Source organism: Labrus bergylta, chromosome 5 (genome assembly GCF_963930695.1).
Source record: "Labrus bergylta chromosome 5, fLabBer1.1, whole genome shotgun sequence".
Lineage (NCBI taxonomy): Eukaryota > Metazoa > Chordata > Actinopteri > Labriformes > Labridae > Labrus > Labrus bergylta.
Genome location: NC_089199.1, coordinates 27126006 through 27145150, shown reverse-complemented (window position 1 = coordinate 27145150; position 19145 = coordinate 27126006). Strand labels below are relative to the sequence as shown.

The following is a 19145-nucleotide window of genomic DNA, read 5'->3' as shown; positions in this document are numbered from 1 at the left end:
TCCAGCAGCCAGCATACATACAAACACACATCACAACTCATATATACAAACATATCCCACCCATACAAAAAACATGAGCCCACAATACATAGCCAGGATAACAAAAAGTGGTATGGATGGTCCATGTGCATAAGAAGCTGTTACTCATAGATAACAGCACAAAATACTAGCTCTGCCAGTGCATAGTATGATACATAAACAAAGAATTATTATTAAAAAAAGCAGTCAGGTGTGCAAATATACAGGTCAAATGTAAATAGCTGGTTGCAAAGAGAGCACTAAGCAAAGGTTTTCCACAGTAAAACAACAAAATATTTCTACCATAGCAACACTTTATCACAAGAATATTATTAAATAATTATTTGAACGTAGAGAAAAGTGCATGATTTAACTTAATGCAAATATTTCAATAGTAAAAAATGTATTTCAACAAAGTAATGATAAATTAATAATTATAATCCGTAAGACAACTTATAGAAAACACAAAGCAAAAAAGTGTCTTACCTTTCCTGGAGGAGGTCAATGTTATCCACAGGATCAAGGACTTCGCTATCACTCCCAGGATCACCGCGGCTGGTTGGGATAGCTGCTGCGGTCCTCGGCTGGTCATCTTCCTCTCTGTACATAAAATCAAATGTAAACAGCTTGTTTACAAAGAGAGCACTTACGTGGACTGAAACTTGGACAACACAGTATTTTGGACACTTTATCTTCCCACCCAAAGTACATGAATAAGTACTTAAAGATCACAGAAAATATAGAGGCATCTCTCTCTATATATATATATATATCAGGGATGGGCAACTTCGTTCACAGCAAGGGCCACATTCATTTAATTCTCACTGCCAGAGGGCCAAATTGTAGCATACAAAAAACGATTAGTCGATTATGTCTCAAATTTAACTCAACACATACCAGTGATCAATTATTATTATGGACATATTTCTGGTTTTCATGATTTCATGGCAGATTTAGTCATGTTTTCTTCATGTTTCCAATTCATTGATATGTAAAAATTGACCTGAGGGCCGCATGTGGCCCCCGGGCCGCCAGTTGCCCACCCCTGCTCTCTCTCTCTCTCTCTCTCTCTCTCTCTCTCTCTCTATATATATATATAATCCCTGTTTCTGCCTCTTTCAACCCCAATGTTTCCCCTGCATAGAGGCAGCAGTGGTTCAGGAGTGCTACTGAATTGCCCATTGGCTCAAACAAAAGGTAATGGGATGCAAAGGTGTGTGTGTGTGTACATGTGTGGGTGCTTACCTGCAGTACCTGCATAGCTACAGAAATAAAGTATGCAGGTCGACTAAAGACAATGTTCAACAAAGCAATTATAATATTTATAATAATCACCCATGAGACAATTTATTTAAAAAACAAAAAAAAAAACAAAGGTGTGTCTCACCTCTCTTGTTGGGGGTCAATACCATGAATTCGTGTGTGTGTGTGCGTGTGCGTGTCTGTGTGCGTGTGTGTGTGTGTGGGCGGAGCCGTATAAAAGCGGGAATACTGGTGCATTCACGTGGTGTCGGACATATCGGAAAAACGACCTTCCGAGTTGTAAGATGCACATGAACACCTACTCATGTCGGAACAACAACTCGGAAAGCAATTAGGGTTAGGGTTAAAATCGTCATCAAAAGGGGGGCAAATGTGTTTTTGTGAATGGTTACATAACTTTTTATTAATTCGCGTATTGCACATTAACTTTTTGCTGACATCTAAATGTCCACATAACTTCTTCGTAAGCGTCAACGCTGATTATTTTGTAGTTCTTACAACATTCCTACTTTCCGAGCTGATATCACGAGAACACACTGAAGTCGGAAGAACGGCTTCCCAACTCGGGAACTGAGACCGACCGAGCAGCACTTGAACGCAGCATTAGCTCTTCGTGTCCCCGTCGTTCTGATTGGTTCTCTGTCACCACATTGTCGGGATCGACGCATAGACTGTAAATATGGATCTACGTCAAAGGCGGTGTAAACAAATGACGTAATTTGGAAATGAGGGCGTTACCGCAGACCTCAGAGGGGGTTTAAAAAAAATAGATGTCATAATACCGGAACAGAAGCTTATAAAAATGCTTCCTGTAGTTCAGTATGACATTTGTAGTTTTCGTGATTAACCCTTTCAAGTCTATTGCCGTAGAAGCAGCTCAGTCAGGTGAATCCACACCATGCAAAAACAAAAGGAATATTGCAAATTCATCATGTGTAAAGGAAGATAGTTTATATTTATTATCGGACTCCAAACGGGAACAAGCTCTTTGTTTCCTCGTCGTTTTACAATAAAAAAATAATGTGGACTAAATATATTTTTACATCAAATTCAAATCCTGATTTTATTACGTATTAATTGTTTCAGGTTGCTATCTGATTTCATTTGCCTGATGTATAATATTTAAATAAAATAGTCTTACTTTGTTTAACTTAAATTTGTATTTTGCTCTTGTTATGTTTATCCTCTACACACATTTTTAATAGTATTTGTTGTATGTTCTGAACATAGACTGTAAAAATAATTTTGAAGTTCTGAACGTGTCAATAAAATAAATAAAAATGAAAACCATCACAAAATTAAATCTGTGATTATTCTCCAAGTCAGCACATTCGGGCAGGTGGTGACGGCCAGCCCACAGACGGTCGAATGCTTTGCACAGGAACAACATGTAGGCTGAAGTGTGGCACTGCACAAATAGTGAAGGCGTGCTTCAAAATTCAATTTAACTGACTACATTGGAGGCACCTTGTGAATTACTGTAGAGGAATTTCTTGATTTGGGGTTATTTGAATCATTCACATGATTCAATTATAAGGATCTTCAGTCGGGGCATGCACAACCTCCAACAGAATGAGTGAATAAAATGACTTCTGGCACACAAAACTACATAACCCTCGAAGCCACAAAAAGTAAAAAAAGAAAAAGTGTGCGCACAAGTTAGATGACATCAAGTTAGTATCTTGTGCGGACAGTATGTGTTTTGTGTTTCAAAACACAGAATCTAAACTGGACTTTTAACAGGGTAGTCTTAAATCTAATCCCTGTAATTAATTTAAGATCACCATTAAAACACAAGTTAAACAACTTTGATAAAAGGCTAACTGCCAGGAGTTTTAAAGCTTTATTTGTTGGCGTCCATTCAAAGGCTTGTCTGAGAAGCCACATTTGAGATTTTCAGAAAAGCATCCTGAGGTTGAAATGATGAACATGCAGCATCAGAAGTTTATATGCATACAACAAAAACTTGCAGTAATGTATTATACACTGAACTCAGTGTATGAAAGTCACCGTGACACTGTTTTGATTTCAGCGATTTGCGTCCATCGATGGAGTTGTCAGTTTGTATATTAAAGTTAAGACTATAGTCAGCATCTGCATGTCCTTTAAAAAGTATTGTCCTTGTTTCCTTGTATTCCTTTAGTCAGAGAGGCCCTTGAAGCTGGGTCCTGTGTACGGAGGTAGAGCTGTCTGCTGGCTCAAAAGTTTGTCCATGATGGCGATCTCCGAGTCCCTCTTCTCCACCTCGTCTACGGGGGTCCAGGACATGTCGTGTTGAAGTTTGAATGCACCGACAAACGTGTGAGGGCAACTTGGACCCCATTCCTTTAGAAGAGAAGGAAAAGAAAAAGACTTTTGGTGAAATGTGTGGTATTTTCCTTCAGAATTCACTGACTTTCCTTTAATTATCTGACCATAAGAAACCCTCTCTTTAACTGCAAAACAAAATAAACAAACCAGTCTTATCCCTCCTGAACGGCTTGGATTTTTGCCGCTTGCTCACCCTAACCTCACTGAGAATGAACATGGAATTTGAACACCTCTTAATCTCTCATAACATTCACGTGCTCGCAGGTGTTCAGTTATCTGTGCTGGTCTCAACCTGAGAGGAAGATAAGTAACAGGTACTGTGCATATGCCGTACTCAGTGTAAACACAGAGTGACATAATGTCAAAGGCAGATAAAAAAAAAAAAAAAAAATTCTTATAAATGCATCTGCAACAGTTTGTTCACTCACATTAGGAGAGATGATAGAAAAATATTTCTGTCCCGATTGCCGTTCGTAGAGGAAATACATGTTGCCTGGCTTTTTCACAATGTTACAGGCGGCATGGTGGAGGTCAGCATCTCTTTTAGCTTCTTCTAAAACCTAGAAAGAGAAGGACACAAATGTTTACTGAACAGAAAGCATGTCTTCTTTTTTCCCTACAAATAGTTTATTTCTATAGTCTGTTTTTTCAGAATGGCTGATGATACTAAAAGTCAGATCTAAATGTTATCCACTGATATTTTTAACAAGCTCTCTCTGAGACACGGTTTTATATAAAACACATCTTGTCCACCAAAATATTTATTTATTTATTTTATTTATTTTATTTATTTTATTTATTTTATTTATTTTATTTATTTTATTTGTTAGGGACAGTGCATATTAATGAACAGCTGTAAAAATTCCAGATTATCACAGAAGTGCTAGTTTCCATCTGTAGATTTTTGGGTGGATTAAACTTTCAGTTCATGCATTCTGTCTTGGTGAGCTAAAATGCAACAGAAGTATTGGCAAAAACAAGGTTAACAGCAAAATGTGTGTATGCTATTCATATGAAATGGTAGTGATACGATCACGATAATATTCATATGAATAGCCCGCTCAGCGTACGTACTCTTACCTTTTTTGCCTGCTCCTGTAGGTATCTGATCTGATCAGCGATGACTGTGAGTCTGTTGCAAGCATTGGCTTTAATGAAATCATCTCCCTAAAAAAAAAAAATTAAAAAAATTATATTAATTAACATCAGGATGTCATGTAATGTTTTTTTTTCTTCTTTATTCTCAGTGCATACCTTCTGAACTTGTGCAGCCAGGGACACCAGGTCCATGGGGTCTCCCACTCTGTGTGTCTGGTAGGAGCTGACCAGTTCCAGCCCGCTGGGGGCGCTGCTGCTCTCCACCAGAGTTACTAAACACACACAGGGTTACATCACAATGTACACAGTGTATGGTTACATCACGTTAATAACAGAAACAAAAGTAATCAGCGAGGGGAAAGTCACTGCAAATGTTACAACTACTACTACCAGACTGTTACTGCAGCTGCTGTAATCTCACATCCTCTGAGACTATTTTAGCTTGTAACATATTTTAGCCATGCCAGAGTAACATGACCTGACACCAAACTCACCTGTCAAGTAATCTTAACCTTTTGTGCCTTTACTTGAGAATAATTTTAAACAACAAAATAAATTAATTGCAGCAAAAATCCAATGCAAAAATCCCGAGTTCAAATAAAATTAATAATTCACATGTTATAATAATTGTAAGTACAAACATGCATAATGACAATAATGACAACAAACGCTCAGTGTGCTGCACAGGGAGCTGTAAAGCTTTCACTTTGTGTTTAAAGTAGAGTTTTTAATGTTACCTTTGGTGGTTTTGTCCGGCTGGTTTGGGAGGCTGACCGTCCTGTCCATGTTCTCTGACTTCAACTTTTACTTTAAAACACGACTGTCGGTCGGTTTTCACCGGTTTAAAGACGCTCCCCCGGCTGGTTTTATAAGCAGCAAATATTTGACGAGAGGCGTTCAAGGGGTCCTTCATCTCCGCCCTCATTCTGACAAAATGGTTGTCTTGATTTCTGCCTGGCTCATGTAACAAAACAAATAGCGCAGACTTATCTATAAGATACAATAATTCATTGAACATACAATATCGATAAATTAGAGTTAAAATCAACATTTTTACTTCAAATGTTTATTTTTTAATCCACTTGCGACTTGGTTTTGTTGTCAGGCATGCCAAAAGCAGCTCAGCGTTGGTGTAGAAATACTAAAAACAGAAGATGTGTCATAACTAAGAGAATAACGTGTAGTCTTGCGAAATAGCCTAAATCATTATCAGCAAGAGAGAGTCACCTCTCCTACACTTAAAACACTTTTGCTCTCGGTTTTGTGAAATATGTAATATAACATTTACTTATTTTAACTTTCAGATGTGATAGCAACTTGATTTTTGGAAACTTTTTCTTTTGCTTTTAGAAATGCAGAGTTATTTATTTCTGTGCCCCTTCATATCCTGCTACCTATAAGAAAACAGAGCTGCTCATTTCTCTCATGAAAATGTGTTATAACAATATTTTCTTTGCAGACAAATGTTATTTGTCTTGATCAAAATGATTAGATACTTTAAACACAAGGTTACATGTTACAAGTTTGGAGGGGGGGGGGGTGCTCTATATTTCAAGACATCATTTTAAATGGCTTAGTTGATTATGAAATGATATACACCTAGTATTTAGCAGCTTGTTTTCTGTACTTGTTTTATTGTATTTTAAAAAAACAGCTGTTGCATTTCCATTGCATGCTTTTGCAGAGAGAGTTACATTTGAGAACAATAATTTGCCAAAAAAAAGCACTGTTAACAAATCATTTAAATGACATGTCTGTAGGCTGAAATGGACATTAAAGCAAAACTGAGTTCATAAGGATTGTGTTGTCTCGTTTTTTATTGTTGACTCATGGTAACAAACTTTCAAACAGAGCTGCGCATTCAAAAACAAGAATTCAAGCAAGTTAATCTTTTCTCTGCATATTTACTAACCCTCTATTAACATTTAATCCGAATTGACTATTATTACTATCCTACTGATCTAAATCTAAGTCTCTAAATCTCAATTTAAGGAGACAAAGGAAAATGAAAATGGTTCCTGGGTAGTAAATGTGACTTTAAATGTCTTTCCTTCATTCCATTCCTTGCAGATTATAGACCTAAAACACCGTTTTATGTGACAGTAGTAATAAAACCTAAATGTGGGAGATTCTGGGGGAAGGAGGGGAAGGGGGGGGGGGTCCACTGTTTAAATCCCACCTCCAGTCCAGACAAGTTGCTGCTGGAGAAAAGTTTCACCTCCTCCTCTCTTCACCGGCTCCTGCAGTCCTCCTGGCTCAGACGCCGCCCCGCTGCTTGCAGGATCCCTGACTTTTTTTTCCAGCATCATGGAGCTCCGTTATGTACTCACATGCGTCTGCCTGAGTTTCCCTCTGTGCTTTTCGGACAACTCCCAGAGCAATCGCTTCGTGTTGGAGCCATTTGATTTCCTCTTCGACACGGCGGTGGACGCGTACAACAAGGGGGAATGGTTGTCGGTCATCCTGAACATGGAGAAGGCTCTCCGGAACAAAGCTACGGTGCGCAATGTGAAGGCTCAGTGCCGGCTGAGCTGCGCCAACCAGACCGCTTTCGGACAGCGCCTGGACGGCCCGGGAGTTCCCATACCGGGGGCCGGGTCTGTCGAGGACCTGGGCTTCTTCCAGAAAATCCTGAAACGGGCAGACTGCGTGAACTCCTGTGAGTTGAAGAAACTGGGTTCACCGACTCTTCATGAAGTCACTGCAGAAGTGGAGCTGGAGTTTAAGAAGAGGACCCCGTATAACTACTTACAAGTGGCATATTTTAAGGTATAAAGTTTCCAGTGGACTAGAAGCAACACGCGTAAAGCTGGGGCTGCGATCACTGTTTTCAATTTGTAGCAAATCAATGCATCACACATAGCAGATACATCTTTTCTTGCAACTTCTTACTTAAACACATTGATGAATATGAACATAGAAATCCACGTTGTAATCTCATTCAAACGTTCACTCAGAGTTTCTGTGGAGTTGGATACTGTAAATGTCCCAACCCCCCCCCCCAAAAAAAAACCAAGACTCCCGTGCCACGTCTTAAGGTGGAGTCTGCTTCTCTGTGTGTAGTCTGACGTGAGGACGTCGATGTTTGGGATCCAGCAGTTTAAAGGCCCAAGTGCTCAAACTGAAGTCCTGCATGGCTCAAACTTGCAAAAAAGCAAATCAGTTATTGCTTTGTTGGTACATCGGGGTAGCAGGCTTATTACTGGATAGCAAGATGGGCCAATATTCTAGCATTAGGCTTTACAATTCTTCTTATACATAGGCTGTATCTGTATTCTAAAACACTAGTTTCAGACAGAACCTAAAAGCAGCTGCATATTAAAGGTGCAGAATTTAAATCTGTGCAACTGGAAGAAATATCTTAAATCTCAGATATCACACTTTGCATGACTGAAACAACTCCTTAATTCAATCATGAATCAGAAAAGACGTTGAAAATGAAAACAACACAGACTGCTATAAAGCTGCTTAATCTCAGACTTAGTGTGCCAAAACTCCCCATGCATCAGTTCCATTGGATTGAATCTCAAAGCCAGTTGGTCTGGTCCCTGTTGTGAAAAGACCTCTTTTGTGTTTGTTTTAATTATAGCCGTAAAAAACCTAAAAAAAACCCTAAAATAGTTGCTGTATGATTATGTTGAAGGAAATGAGTGGTTACAACCAGTGGTGTAGGGGTGCCTGCAGAAGCCTACGCTTAATGTGTCCCGTCCAGCAGAGAATAAATGGCCTCTGTTATGAACAGTGACATGTAGGACTCCTCTTACATTTTAGTCAAAGCCAATTAGAGACAAAGTCGAGACAATGATCCCTTCACCATCGAAGGAAAAAATTGCAGCATACTACTGAATATTGTCAATCAATCAATGGTGTGACTCAGAGGTTTAGAAGTAGGTATATCTTATAGAGGCTGAAAAATAAGTGTGTCTACTCTGTATTCCTGTTTGTACCCTGCACTACATCACTGGTTACATCTCTTGCAGGTCACAGTTAGAGGTCAATATAATGTTAGCCTTCTTAAATGTCACTCTCAGATGAACTCTTTTGCAGCCATAGGTCTGTTCATTACTTGAACAGGCCTGATTGGCTTGCTCATTTTTTTCGACAGCGTAAAGTATCTCTAAAGTGATTTCGTTTAGTTTCAGTTTAGTCAGGTTCATTTGACAAAAAAAAAAGTCAAATCCTGATATTATGGACAATTGACTAATGACTATGTAGTTTAAATAGAAGTGGGATTCAGACCCTGGTGTAGGTTTGACCTCCCTCTGTACACTTTTAATTAACACTCAATCCTCTCCTAAAGCTCTGAAGTCACCCACTGTATGCTTGCTGCCTATAACTTCAAACAGCAACTTGTGAGTAACAAAGTTAGCAAAAAAAAGACCAGGGTCTGTTAAGTATAATGCAATTAAAAAGCAATGCACGCATTATATATTGAAATTACTTTGTATTTTGAAAAGCATGAAGGAACTGTCAGCCCTTTGTTTTAGTTTTACCCCCAAATTTACAGTTTGGTTTAACTCGCACGCTTAGTATTATTTCCAGTAAACGGCTCTAAACCCGACAGAATGATTTTCTAACTAAGCCAGAGACCAAACAGCAACAAGCAACTTAAAGCTCCAGCGAGGAACTTTCTGGGTTTTTTTTACGTTGATTTTGTTTCACAACCGTAAAGTTGTACCTCTTTTCTCTTGGCTGTTCTTGCCCATACATAGTGAGAAAAAAAACTCCCCCTTCCCTCTTTGCACAGTCAGACGTGTCACTCAGTGTGAGTCTGTAGAATACATTAAAGAAGGTTGTTTCGGCAGCATGCTGTCACTCAGTGTGTCTGACAACTGGCCAACAGTTATCAGTCCTGTCATTTGTCGTCTTGTTGACTTTTAAAGGTCAAATAGAGGCCTCTTTCAGTCCGTTTTATAACCAGCTAAAATTAATTACAGGAACTTTAAGTGAAACAGAAGTAGCATACAGGTTAGCTCTTGGACATGCTGTAGTGACAGGTTCAAAGAGAGTAAGTAACTTATTCCAAAGAGGACATAATCAACTTAAAATGAATGATATTGTTGCTTTTAAGCATCTAAAATTGTCGTTTTCAGTTGCATGTTGGCTAATGAACTTAATACAGTCATAACAGGGTTGTGTTTGTAGTTTAATCCATGCTTCTAGGGGGGGTGAAACAATTTAGATCTGGCAAACATGTTTTGCCAAGGCGCCTGTCAGTAAGGGTTAATCGGCTCTTTCTGATTAAAACACCTTCAATCAAAGAGGATGAGCTGAACCCGTGTTTTTTTTTTCAGATCAATAAGCTGAACAAGGCGGTGGCAGCTGCCCACACATTCTTCCTGGCCAATCCCGATCACGTGGAGATGAGACAGAACCTGGAGTTCTACAAGATGATGGCAGGAGTACAGGAAGAGGACTTCAAAGATTTAGAGGCCAGGACACATATGGTGAGAGCAAACCCCTCATCTGATGACTTTAATGGGATTTTTTTGTCCTCAAAGCTAGGGTTGAGTGGGGGAGGAACACCATATAATTCATGTATATTTTTTGAGTATGTGGTGATTCTTTGTTACATGCTCTGCAGGAAGATGACATACGGTGTCATGCTGCAACTGGCCAACTCTAAAGTTTTAAAATAACATAACAAGTGTGGCCTATGGGATGATGACTGCAAAGACAAGTTGTAGAAAATGAAGTTAAGAACGCACTTGACGAAGGTCCAGAGGGACTGAAATGTTGTGATTTTTTTCCAATATAGCAGTGATGCTTAGCAAGAGTAGTGTGCAGGATTTTCCTTTAGAAAGAGATAGCTTGATGACAAACTTCATGAGATAATTGTATGAGCGAACACCTCCTTTAAAATGCAGAAAAGAAAATTAAAGTGTCTCGAAAGGCAAAACCACATAAATCCCATAAAGGGCCTTGTGTGCACTTTGTTTTTCCTGTTGTTGGAGTCAAGAAAATGAGTACAGACGGATTTGAAAGCCGAATTGAAAGGATGCTCGTTTACAAAAAGCCTCCTCTGTGATGGTGACCACCTCATTGGATGCCCACTCACTCTCTCGTCAGGCGGAGTTCCTGCTGGGAAAGAGCTTCTACAGCGACGACTCTTTCGGCCTGGCGGCTGAACACTTTGAAGTGGCGGTGGGCGAGTACTTCACTGCCGATAAGGAGTGCAGAGCGCTGTGTGAGGGAGCGTACAACTACGATGGATACAACTACATGGAGTACAGCGCCGACCTGTTCCAGACCATGACAGGTGAGAGAAAAACACTTCGATGTTGTTTTTTTGTGCAGAAAAGATTCACATAAAAAGTGGAGAATTGAGATTTTCTTGTTTGTGTTAATGTGTTTGTGTGTGTCAGACCACTACATGCAGGTACTGAGCTGTAAGCAGAACTGTGCGGTGGAGTTGGCCTCCACTGCTGGAAGAGAAAAGCCATTTGAGGACTTCCTGCCGTCTCACTTCAACTACCTGCAGTTCTCCTACTACAACAGTAAGTCTGTCGGTCTTCTTCTGTCTGGATCGGGGGGATCATTCATGTCTTTATGCAATGTCCTTGACAACAATGGAAATTACACCCTGGAGCCAGAGACAATGAAAGGATAAGTAATACATTATTAGAAAATTATGAACAGAATTAGGCTTTTTAAAAAATTATGAAAGGACCTTTCTGTAGAGTTTCCACAGCTCTTTAGATATTTGGTAAGTTTTTCTTATTTTTGAAAAAAAAAAGATGATAGATTGGTAAAGAGGAGCAGTTTTTGTTGCTGTTTTGACATGTGCTCCTCTCACTAGCAAAATGATTTCAATGTTATACCTTAACGAAGAAGCAGGGTCAATTTTTCCAAAAGTTACTTGACTGTCGCATCAATTTGAGTTGCATCTTTTATCCAATATAAAGTATGCACTTTTAAGACATTTCCACTATGGTTTCATTTCCACTTCTTGAATTTAGTCTATGGGGTCTGACTCTGAGAAAAAAAAAGATGTCACAACAATAGTTATTTTCTCAAACTTGATGGAATAATCCAACCAATGAGGCAGTTTGAACTGGCTGAGTAGTGCTGTCCACGACAAGAAAGCTGAAATTTGAGCGCTAAATCTGAACCTTGTGTATAACCATGAATCTTCATGCACACCAGAAAGTCTTGAATCTCTTCTGATCACCTTCTTGAGACCTCATACCAGCTGTTCACCCCCCCCCCCCCCCTTGCCTACATTTATGTCTCTCCAGGTGAGAAGTACGAGCAGGCCATAGAGTGTGCAAAGACCTTCCTGATGTTCCACCCTGACGACGAGGTGATGAACCAGAACCTGGCTTATTATTCTGCCGTGCTGGGTGAGGAAAAGGCGCAAACCATATCAGCCAGACAGGTACCATCTCTTTTACTCACTCTTTGTTTTGTGTTTTTTCTTCTGAAGCACCCTGTGAGTGTTTAAAAAAAGAGTGTTAACCTAATCCATAGCTGTCAACAGTAAATAAACCGCAAAGTGCTGGACGGAAAACATGAACTCCATTCGTACTCCAAAGTACTCAGGGGCACAGGCAATATTAAAAAGGGAAGGGAATGAAAAGCTTATAAACATGTGCTACTTGGCGTAAGATTTGATGTGCCCCAGGCTCTTAATATTCATTTTACGCTATATTTATAGTGGGATAACTGGGCTGTCAATACCAAATCGTGATAGTTTCTAATGCTGCTGAGGTTTATTATAGGGTCCAAACTGAACATGATAAATACATAAACAATTTATTAAATAATGATGACATGAAATGTGAAATGAAACTCAGAAACAGAGAATGACAGAACACTCTTTAAAACAGCTTCTACACGTGAAGTCGTTTTTATCAATATCAAGCCTAATTAAAAATACTAGTCATTTTCATTGTCTATGTGTTTCTTCCCGTGCTAAGTAAGCATATATGTTTACCTGTGTACCATCTGTGCAAAGCTGTGACGACAAAATGTCCCCCCTTGGGGTACAATATGATAAGTATTGTAAACTCCTGGTCAAGGTTTTTTGCATTCTGTAATTCCCTCTCTTTAAAGGAACAATGTGCAACGTTTTGATCCAGCATGAAACCAAAACAAACTTCTGTTTGGAGACACCTCCACTATTTCTGAAGCCTCCGCTTTCCTCTAGCTGCACACCTCCAACCCCTCTCCAACTCGCGGCCCCACGAAGGAGTTATGAATTAGAACACACCATAATTAAACCTCATTAAGAGCAAAAATTGTCCTTTGGTCTGCATTACTGTGTTAGCGGGCTAATGTTATTTATGAGGTTAACTCATAGCTTCAGATTGCACATAAATTGACACAGAATGACCGAGATCTAAAAACATGTGACATCTAAATAATCAGTGAGTATGTTACTCTTCTTTTCTCTTGTCCCTGACTAAAACAACTTATACTAAAGGCCGCCCCGTCCATGTAAACATGACTCACGCTTCTCACTCATTGTAGACAGTCATGACTCAGAGAGACATTTAAAGAGGATAGACTTGATTTCTGCTGTATCTATGTGTAGTTTTAAGGTCCTGCCATTGTTCATGTTGGTTAACTGTCTCACTACACTAAACTACAGAGTCACTTGATCATAACATATTAAATATTTTAAAAAACATTTCTGCCTCTACTATTATCTTATATTATTACCGGCTATCTGTTTCTGGTCCTCTGCACTCATTAGCCCGTGTTCTGTTGATATACATCTGCTGCAATGTAAGGTTAATGCACAATCTCTGTCCAGATCACTCAGGAGGGAGCAACTTTATGTCTTATGGGTGCTGTTTGCTCACCAATAGAGGGCGCTCAGAACCAGAGATTTCTCAACATCTCCTTTAATCTCACTGTTGTTTGTACTTGATAATACAGTTGAGCATAGTTTCTTTTGGATATGTCTCACTGAGCTCTATCAAAGAGTGTAATCAATGATAATGTGATTTTTACCTCCAGGCGGTGAAGCTGCACATGCAGCAGTCCATACTGGAAAAAGAGCTGCTTTACTTTGGATATGAAGCTTTTGGAATCACATTTGTTGATCCGGTGAGTGATTAAGTCATTTCTTTTAAACCTACACATTTCTCTCATTTGATGAAGTACGACGGAATATTAGGGCCACATTAAGGGGGGATAAAATCTGAGATTTTGAGATTTAAATCATACATTTATGAGAATAAACTTGGAAATGTATAAGAATAAAGTCGTAAGAGAATAAAGTCATACATTTACGATAATAAAGTCGTAACTATACGAGAAAAAAGTCATTATTTTAGTCTGTCATATCAGAAGAGCAGCAGCTTGTACAAAAATTAGCATCTTGTGAAGTTATACTTTAGTATCGGTTTCACAAATAAGGAAATACTTCAACTTTTGGTACATCTTCTGCATCACAATGTTTTGAGTATCAGGACCCTAAAAAGATACTGCAAGAAACTTTTCCAAAGAAAGAACTACACTGACGTGCAGTAAATTGTCTCTTTAGTGGCAAAGGAAATGGCTTTACGGGTTCTCATTTCATCATTTTTGCGCAGGCGGATGGCCGCTCCTCTGATAAAAACCTGTCAGAATAATAATACCATAGCTAATTTAAATCGATTTACGAATTTTATAGCATAAATTTACAACTTTATCCTCGTAAATTTACAACTTTTATCTTGAAATAATAAAAAAGTCTTTAATGTGGACCTTGTACCTCAACTTGATGGAGTGGGAAGTATTTGACTTGTTCTTTAACTGTCATTTTGTAATCAGGACACTTGGACCCCTGAAGATGTCATGCCTAAGAAACTGAGAGAAAAGCAGAAGTAAGATTAAAGACACTGTCACACACATTAACATAGGGTGTATAGAGGAGTTTATCGTTAAGGTGATATTATGGCGTCTGACATTCTACCTTTGTGTCTCAGAGCGGACAGAGAGACTGCAGCCAGGATCACAGAGGAAATAGGAAACCTCATGAAGGAGATTGAGACTCTGGTTGAGGAGAAGAAGAAGGATTCTTCTGATATTGCCACGATAATAACACCACAAGAAGCTGACCCTCCTCCTCCAGGTGGCACTATGGTTTATGATGACATCAAGGTGACAATGACGTCCAAGCTGATGAACGGCTCTCAGCGGGTGCTGCTGGACGGTGTGCTCAGTGATGACGAGTGTAGAGAGCTGCAACGCCTCTCAAATGTAAGTAATGTAAAGAAAGAAGCTGCTCACGACTTGAGTTGACTTTTTGCCAGATAAACAAAAAAGTGTTTAAATCTCTTTTGTAGCTCTAAAGGATGGACGGGCTGATATGCAAAGTCACATTATTATTAAACCATCATGTGAATAGATGAAAAGAAAATACACAGATTACGAGGTAATAAGACAGTTAGTTCAAATCATGTGCCAATACTGTTATCATATTGGGATATGATATTAGACTCCCTGACTGGTTGATATGTTTTCTACATGCTACCTGGCTGTGACACATCAAGTATGGATAGAGCTAAATAAAACACCAATTGTATCACATGTATCTTCTCTGCTTATAAAACATGTTTGTTCAACTTTAGATCAGACAAGAGTTTCATTCACAACGCTTCTTAAAAGTCCAAGTTGATCTTGTGGTGTCCCACAAGGGTCCGAGCTCGGCCCACAACTATCATACTGTATATAAATGACATCTGTTATCACGAGACACTTTACAGAAGAGCAGGAAAACAACCATACTAATTGTTATATTATCTACAAAGACCCAACATCAATCCACCTTGAGAACAGCCCGAAGCAACATTTAGCAAAGTTACACTGAGGGGAACAGGTGTTTCAAAAACTGACAATGACAAATATAAAGCAGGGACGTGTAAATGTCAAAGGGGTCAAACTTGTGGATTAGCTGTAACAATGAATTAAAAATGTTCAATTTTATTATTCAAGAAACTGTTTAAAAATAAGAGCTTGATTTTAACAGATAGAAAGAATGTAATGAAAAACTTTTGAAAGGAATCACTCCTTCTGAGCTCACAGAGAATTATTACATAGCTCTTGTAGCTTTTTTGCTTCTCCCAGCTCAGTAGGGACGAATCATTTCCTCAGGTGTAGGTGGCTAAACAGCAATTTATAAAGAAATTGACATTGTTAGCTTAAAGTGATATGTTGCAGTAATAATGTCTGTACTGATAAAGTTTAGTTTTGCATAGCTTTTTTTTTAATTTACAAAAATTTAAGAATGTAAATACAACATGAAAATCACTAAATTTGAGTTCTTTTTCACATTTGAGGCAGGGAATCTGTGGTTGTCATTATTTTGAAATCTTAAAATAATAAATTAGTACCTTTTCATTTTTTACATGTTTAAAAAAAAAAACAGAGTTAAAAGAACCTGATTATCTGTCACCTTTTGCCTATTTCTGTCTAAGTATTGTTTGTATATGTTTTATATATGGTGATCATTGTGTTGATGTAGTGCTTATTTTCCAGACAGCTGCTCTTAAAGGTGACGGCTACAGGGGGCGCCCTTCCCCACACTCCCCCAGCGAGATGTTCCAGGGAGTCACTGTCTTGAATGCTGTGAAGGTCTGTGCTCCTCGAACATAAAACAGAGCTTCAAGTATTGAGGAATCAAGCTGTGATGTTTGATGTCCTATTTAAGACCGTGACTGTAAATTGGTTTCATAATTGTGTCTTCTGTGAACATCTCTTCCCCACCTACAGCTCGGACAGGAGGGGAAGGTTCCAATGAAGAGCGCTCGTCTTTTTTTCGACCTCAGCGAGAAGGTGAGGAAGGTGTTGGAGTCCTACTTCCGTCTGGAAACTACGCTCTACTTCTCCTACTCCCACCTGGTCTGTCGCTCTGCCATCGATGGTGAGTGTTTCAGTGACAGTTTGCTGTTAACTTGTCTGTGGAACAGCCTTCAACTACGCAACATTTTTTAAAATATATTTATTTAGGGCCTTTATTGGAGATATAGGACAGTGGGTAGAGTCAGAAATCAAGGAGAGAGAAAGAATGGGGAATGACATGAGCCAGGAGTTGGATTCTAACCTGGACTGTAACACTTACCTCCGTGGATGGGGCGCACGAACCAACCACTAGGCCAAATGCCCCGTCAAGAAGGTTACTTAACTTTTCCCCCTGTATGTTTGTTCATTCAGAGAAGCAGGAGGGCCGTGAGGACCTGAGTCATCCTGTTCATGCGGACAACTGTCTGCTGGTCTCTGAGCTCAACGATTGTGTAAAGGAACCTCCTGCATACACACACAGGGACTACAGGTGAGGAGACACACACACACACACACACACACACACACACACACACACACACACGCACACATGCACACATGCACTACAGAATCTATCCGCTTCAAGAAAACCTTGAATCAGAGCACCTACCAACATCTTAATGTCTCTTCCCTGCAGTGCCATCCTTTACTTAAACGATGACTTCGAAGGAGGAGATTTCATTTTCACTGAGCTCGATGCTAAAACAGTGACGGTAAATATTCAGTTTTTCTCCATAAACTATTTTTTTTATTATCTGTATAACATATGTATACTACAAGTGCTAATAAATGCCACTGCTATTGAATGTTAAACATGTATTTTCTGTGTCCTACAGGCTGAGGTGCGTCCGCAGTGTGGCCGGGTGGTGGGGTTCGGCGCGGGGAAGGAGAACCCCCACGGTGTCCGAGCCGTCACCAAGGGTCAAAGATGTGCTGTGGCCCTGTGGTTCACCCTGGATCCTGCACATGAGGAAAAGGTACAGCTGGTTTCTGAACTATAACTGCATCAGTATCTGCAAATTTAGTAGGAGCACCCAGGAGTGTGTAAAGAAAATCTCCACCAACATTTCAAAGTAGGAACACAACATTGACTTTGTTCCTTCCCTCTGCATTTACTAAAGGAGAAAAAGGAAGACATGCTTTGAAAGGGTGTACTCAAATTTAAACCTCATTATTTTTAATTAAAGAGTAATTTGCACTGACATTGACCACCATAAATGTGGAAGAAATTACCAAGTGTTTGTCCTTCTCTTACGGTTTTCCTCGAAATATCAAAGGAATCTCATTCAGTATGAACCGGGTTTTCATCTGTCTGTGGTTCTGACATTTTAATTCTTAATTGGCTCATTTTGCATTCTGTTTTTCCCCTCAAATATTTCTTATTCTGTGCCGTAGGAGAGAATCCAGGCCCAGGAAATGCTGAAGATGTTTTCAACCCCTGTGGATGCGGATTTCATCAAAAAAGAGGAGACTGACACCCCTGAGCCGCAACAGACAACACCAGAGCCTCCTGCCCAGGCTGACCAGGAAAAAGCAGACAGTAAGCCAGATGATACACCGGCAGAGCAAAAGCCAGACAGTAAGCCAGATGATAAATCAGCAGAGCAAAAGTCAGACAGTAAGCCAGATGATAAACCAGCAGAGCAAAAGCCAGAGGATAAACCAGCAGAGCAAAAACCAGTCACACCACAAGTGGACAAACCAGCTGACCCTCCAAAGGACAAAGCAAGGGCAAAACCGGTCAGCAAAACAGCAAAAGACACTAAAGCTAAAGCCGCTCCTAAAGCAAAAGCCAAAACTGGAGAGCAAGCCAAGGCCAAGACGGCAGAGAAAGTCAAGCCTGCCACCAAAAAAGACGGCAAACAGACGGTTACAAAACAAGCCAAGCAGGGAGATAAAAAAGACGCAAAACCTGCTGCAAAAAAGACAGTGAAAGTTGCTGCTGCCAAGAAGGACTCAAAAAAAGCCAAAGCTGATGCAACGTCAGCCTCAGACTCTCAGAAAGGCAGAGTGGAGCTGTGATCAAACAGCGCCTGCAACTGTGTCTGTGTGGTGTCTGCTTTTTCTACAAGTTCTTTTTATGCGGGTGGCTGAATGCAAACAGAGTGAAAGGTTGAGCTATAAAATGTTTTTTGTCTTTAAAGTCACTGGTTATGGTTGACGATTTTATGTTTAAAAAAAGTCTTGACAGAGACACTGATGTTTCACGGCAGCCATCTCTGACATCGTTACTTGATTACTTGTTGATTGACAATCTGCAAGAGAGCCTAAATCACTGTCAACGTCCTTATTTGGCATGCAAAGCTTTGGGTCTGTATAGATGGTGTTTAATTTAATCTCTGTTCAGGAAAACTTAAATCCACTCTGTGAATCAATGAAATAAAAGTTATGTTTCTAACTTGCAGTGATTTTTTTTCACAACAGAAGAAAGAGTGAATGCAGTCTGTGCCCGCTGCAGTACTTGCAGCCGGCACTGGGTGTCAGGATGGAAGCATTGTTCAGTCATTTGTCACACACTCTCACAGCTTATTTAACAAAGCATTACAAATTCACTTTAAAGAGTAATCCTCAGGTAGTGAACTTCAAGATTTGGGGAAACTGGGTTGCTCCCCTGCTGTGATTGGACTACAGCCTGAATAATTCAAAGCCCGAGTGCTCATTGTTGTACTGACTTCCCTTTAGCT

The 19145-nt window shown here is 39.7% G+C and overlaps 2 protein-coding genes across 2 annotated transcripts; one reads left to right on the top strand and one right to left on the bottom strand.

Annotated features, from left to right (window-relative positions):
• Positions 1 to 3110: 3110 nt before the first annotated feature.
• On the bottom strand, positions 3111 to 5586 carry c5h1orf50 (chromosome 5 C1orf50 homolog). Its single transcript, XM_020632745.3, has 5 exons — positions 5427 to 5586; positions 4846 to 4961; positions 4672 to 4758; positions 4020 to 4151; positions 3111 to 3606 (listed from the first exon to the last, which is right to left on the bottom strand). The coding sequence occupies exons 1-5, from the start codon at positions 5473 to 5475 to the stop codon at positions 3421 to 3423; spliced, it is 570 nt and encodes a 189-aa protein (XP_020488401.2). The 5' UTR covers positions 5476 to 5586; the 3' UTR covers positions 3111 to 3420.
• Positions 5587 to 6562: 976 nt separating this feature from the next.
• Positions 6563 to 18859, top strand: p3h1 (prolyl 3-hydroxylase 1). Its single transcript, XM_020632738.3, has 14 exons — positions 6563 to 7458; positions 9984 to 10136; positions 10759 to 10948; positions 11055 to 11186; positions 11928 to 12067; positions 13654 to 13743; positions 14452 to 14504; positions 14607 to 14880; positions 16159 to 16254; positions 16393 to 16543; positions 16834 to 16951; positions 17099 to 17174; positions 17298 to 17438; positions 17857 to 18859. Exons 1-14 carry the CDS (start codon positions 6997 to 6999, stop codon positions 18481 to 18483), a joined length of 2703 nt encoding a protein of 900 aa, XP_020488394.2. The 5' UTR covers positions 6563 to 6996; the 3' UTR covers positions 18484 to 18859.
• Positions 18860 to 19145: the final 286 nt, after the last annotated feature.

What these genes read in the sequence shown, in the direction of transcription:
- c5h1orf50 (XM_020632745.3), bottom strand. Translation starts at nt 5,475, where the DNA reads ATGGACAGGACGGTCAGCCTCCCAAACCAGCCGGACAAAACCACCAAA. An exon ending in TACAGGAGCAGGCAAAAAAG is followed by an intron (nt 4,152 to 4,671) that starts GTAAGAGTACGT and finishes TTCTCTTTCTAG; the next exon opens with GTTTTAGAAGAAGCTAAAAG. An exon ending in TTTCTATCATCTCTCCTAAT is followed by an intron (nt 3,607 to 4,019) that starts GTGAGTGAACAA and finishes TCTCTTCTAAAG; the next exon opens with GAATGGGGTCCAAGTTGCCC.
- p3h1 (XM_020632738.3), top strand. Translation starts at nt 6,997, where the DNA reads ATGGAGCTCCGTTATGTACTCACATGCGTCTGCCTGAGTTTCCCTCTG. An exon ending in AAACCATATCAGCCAGACAG is followed by an intron (nt 12,068 to 13,653) that starts GTACCATCTCTT and finishes TTTTACCTCCAG; the next exon opens with GCGGTGAAGCTGCACATGCA. An exon ending in TACACACACAGGGACTACAG is followed by an intron (nt 16,952 to 17,098) that starts GTGAGGAGACAC and finishes TCTTCCCTGCAG; the next exon opens with TGCCATCCTTTACTTAAACG.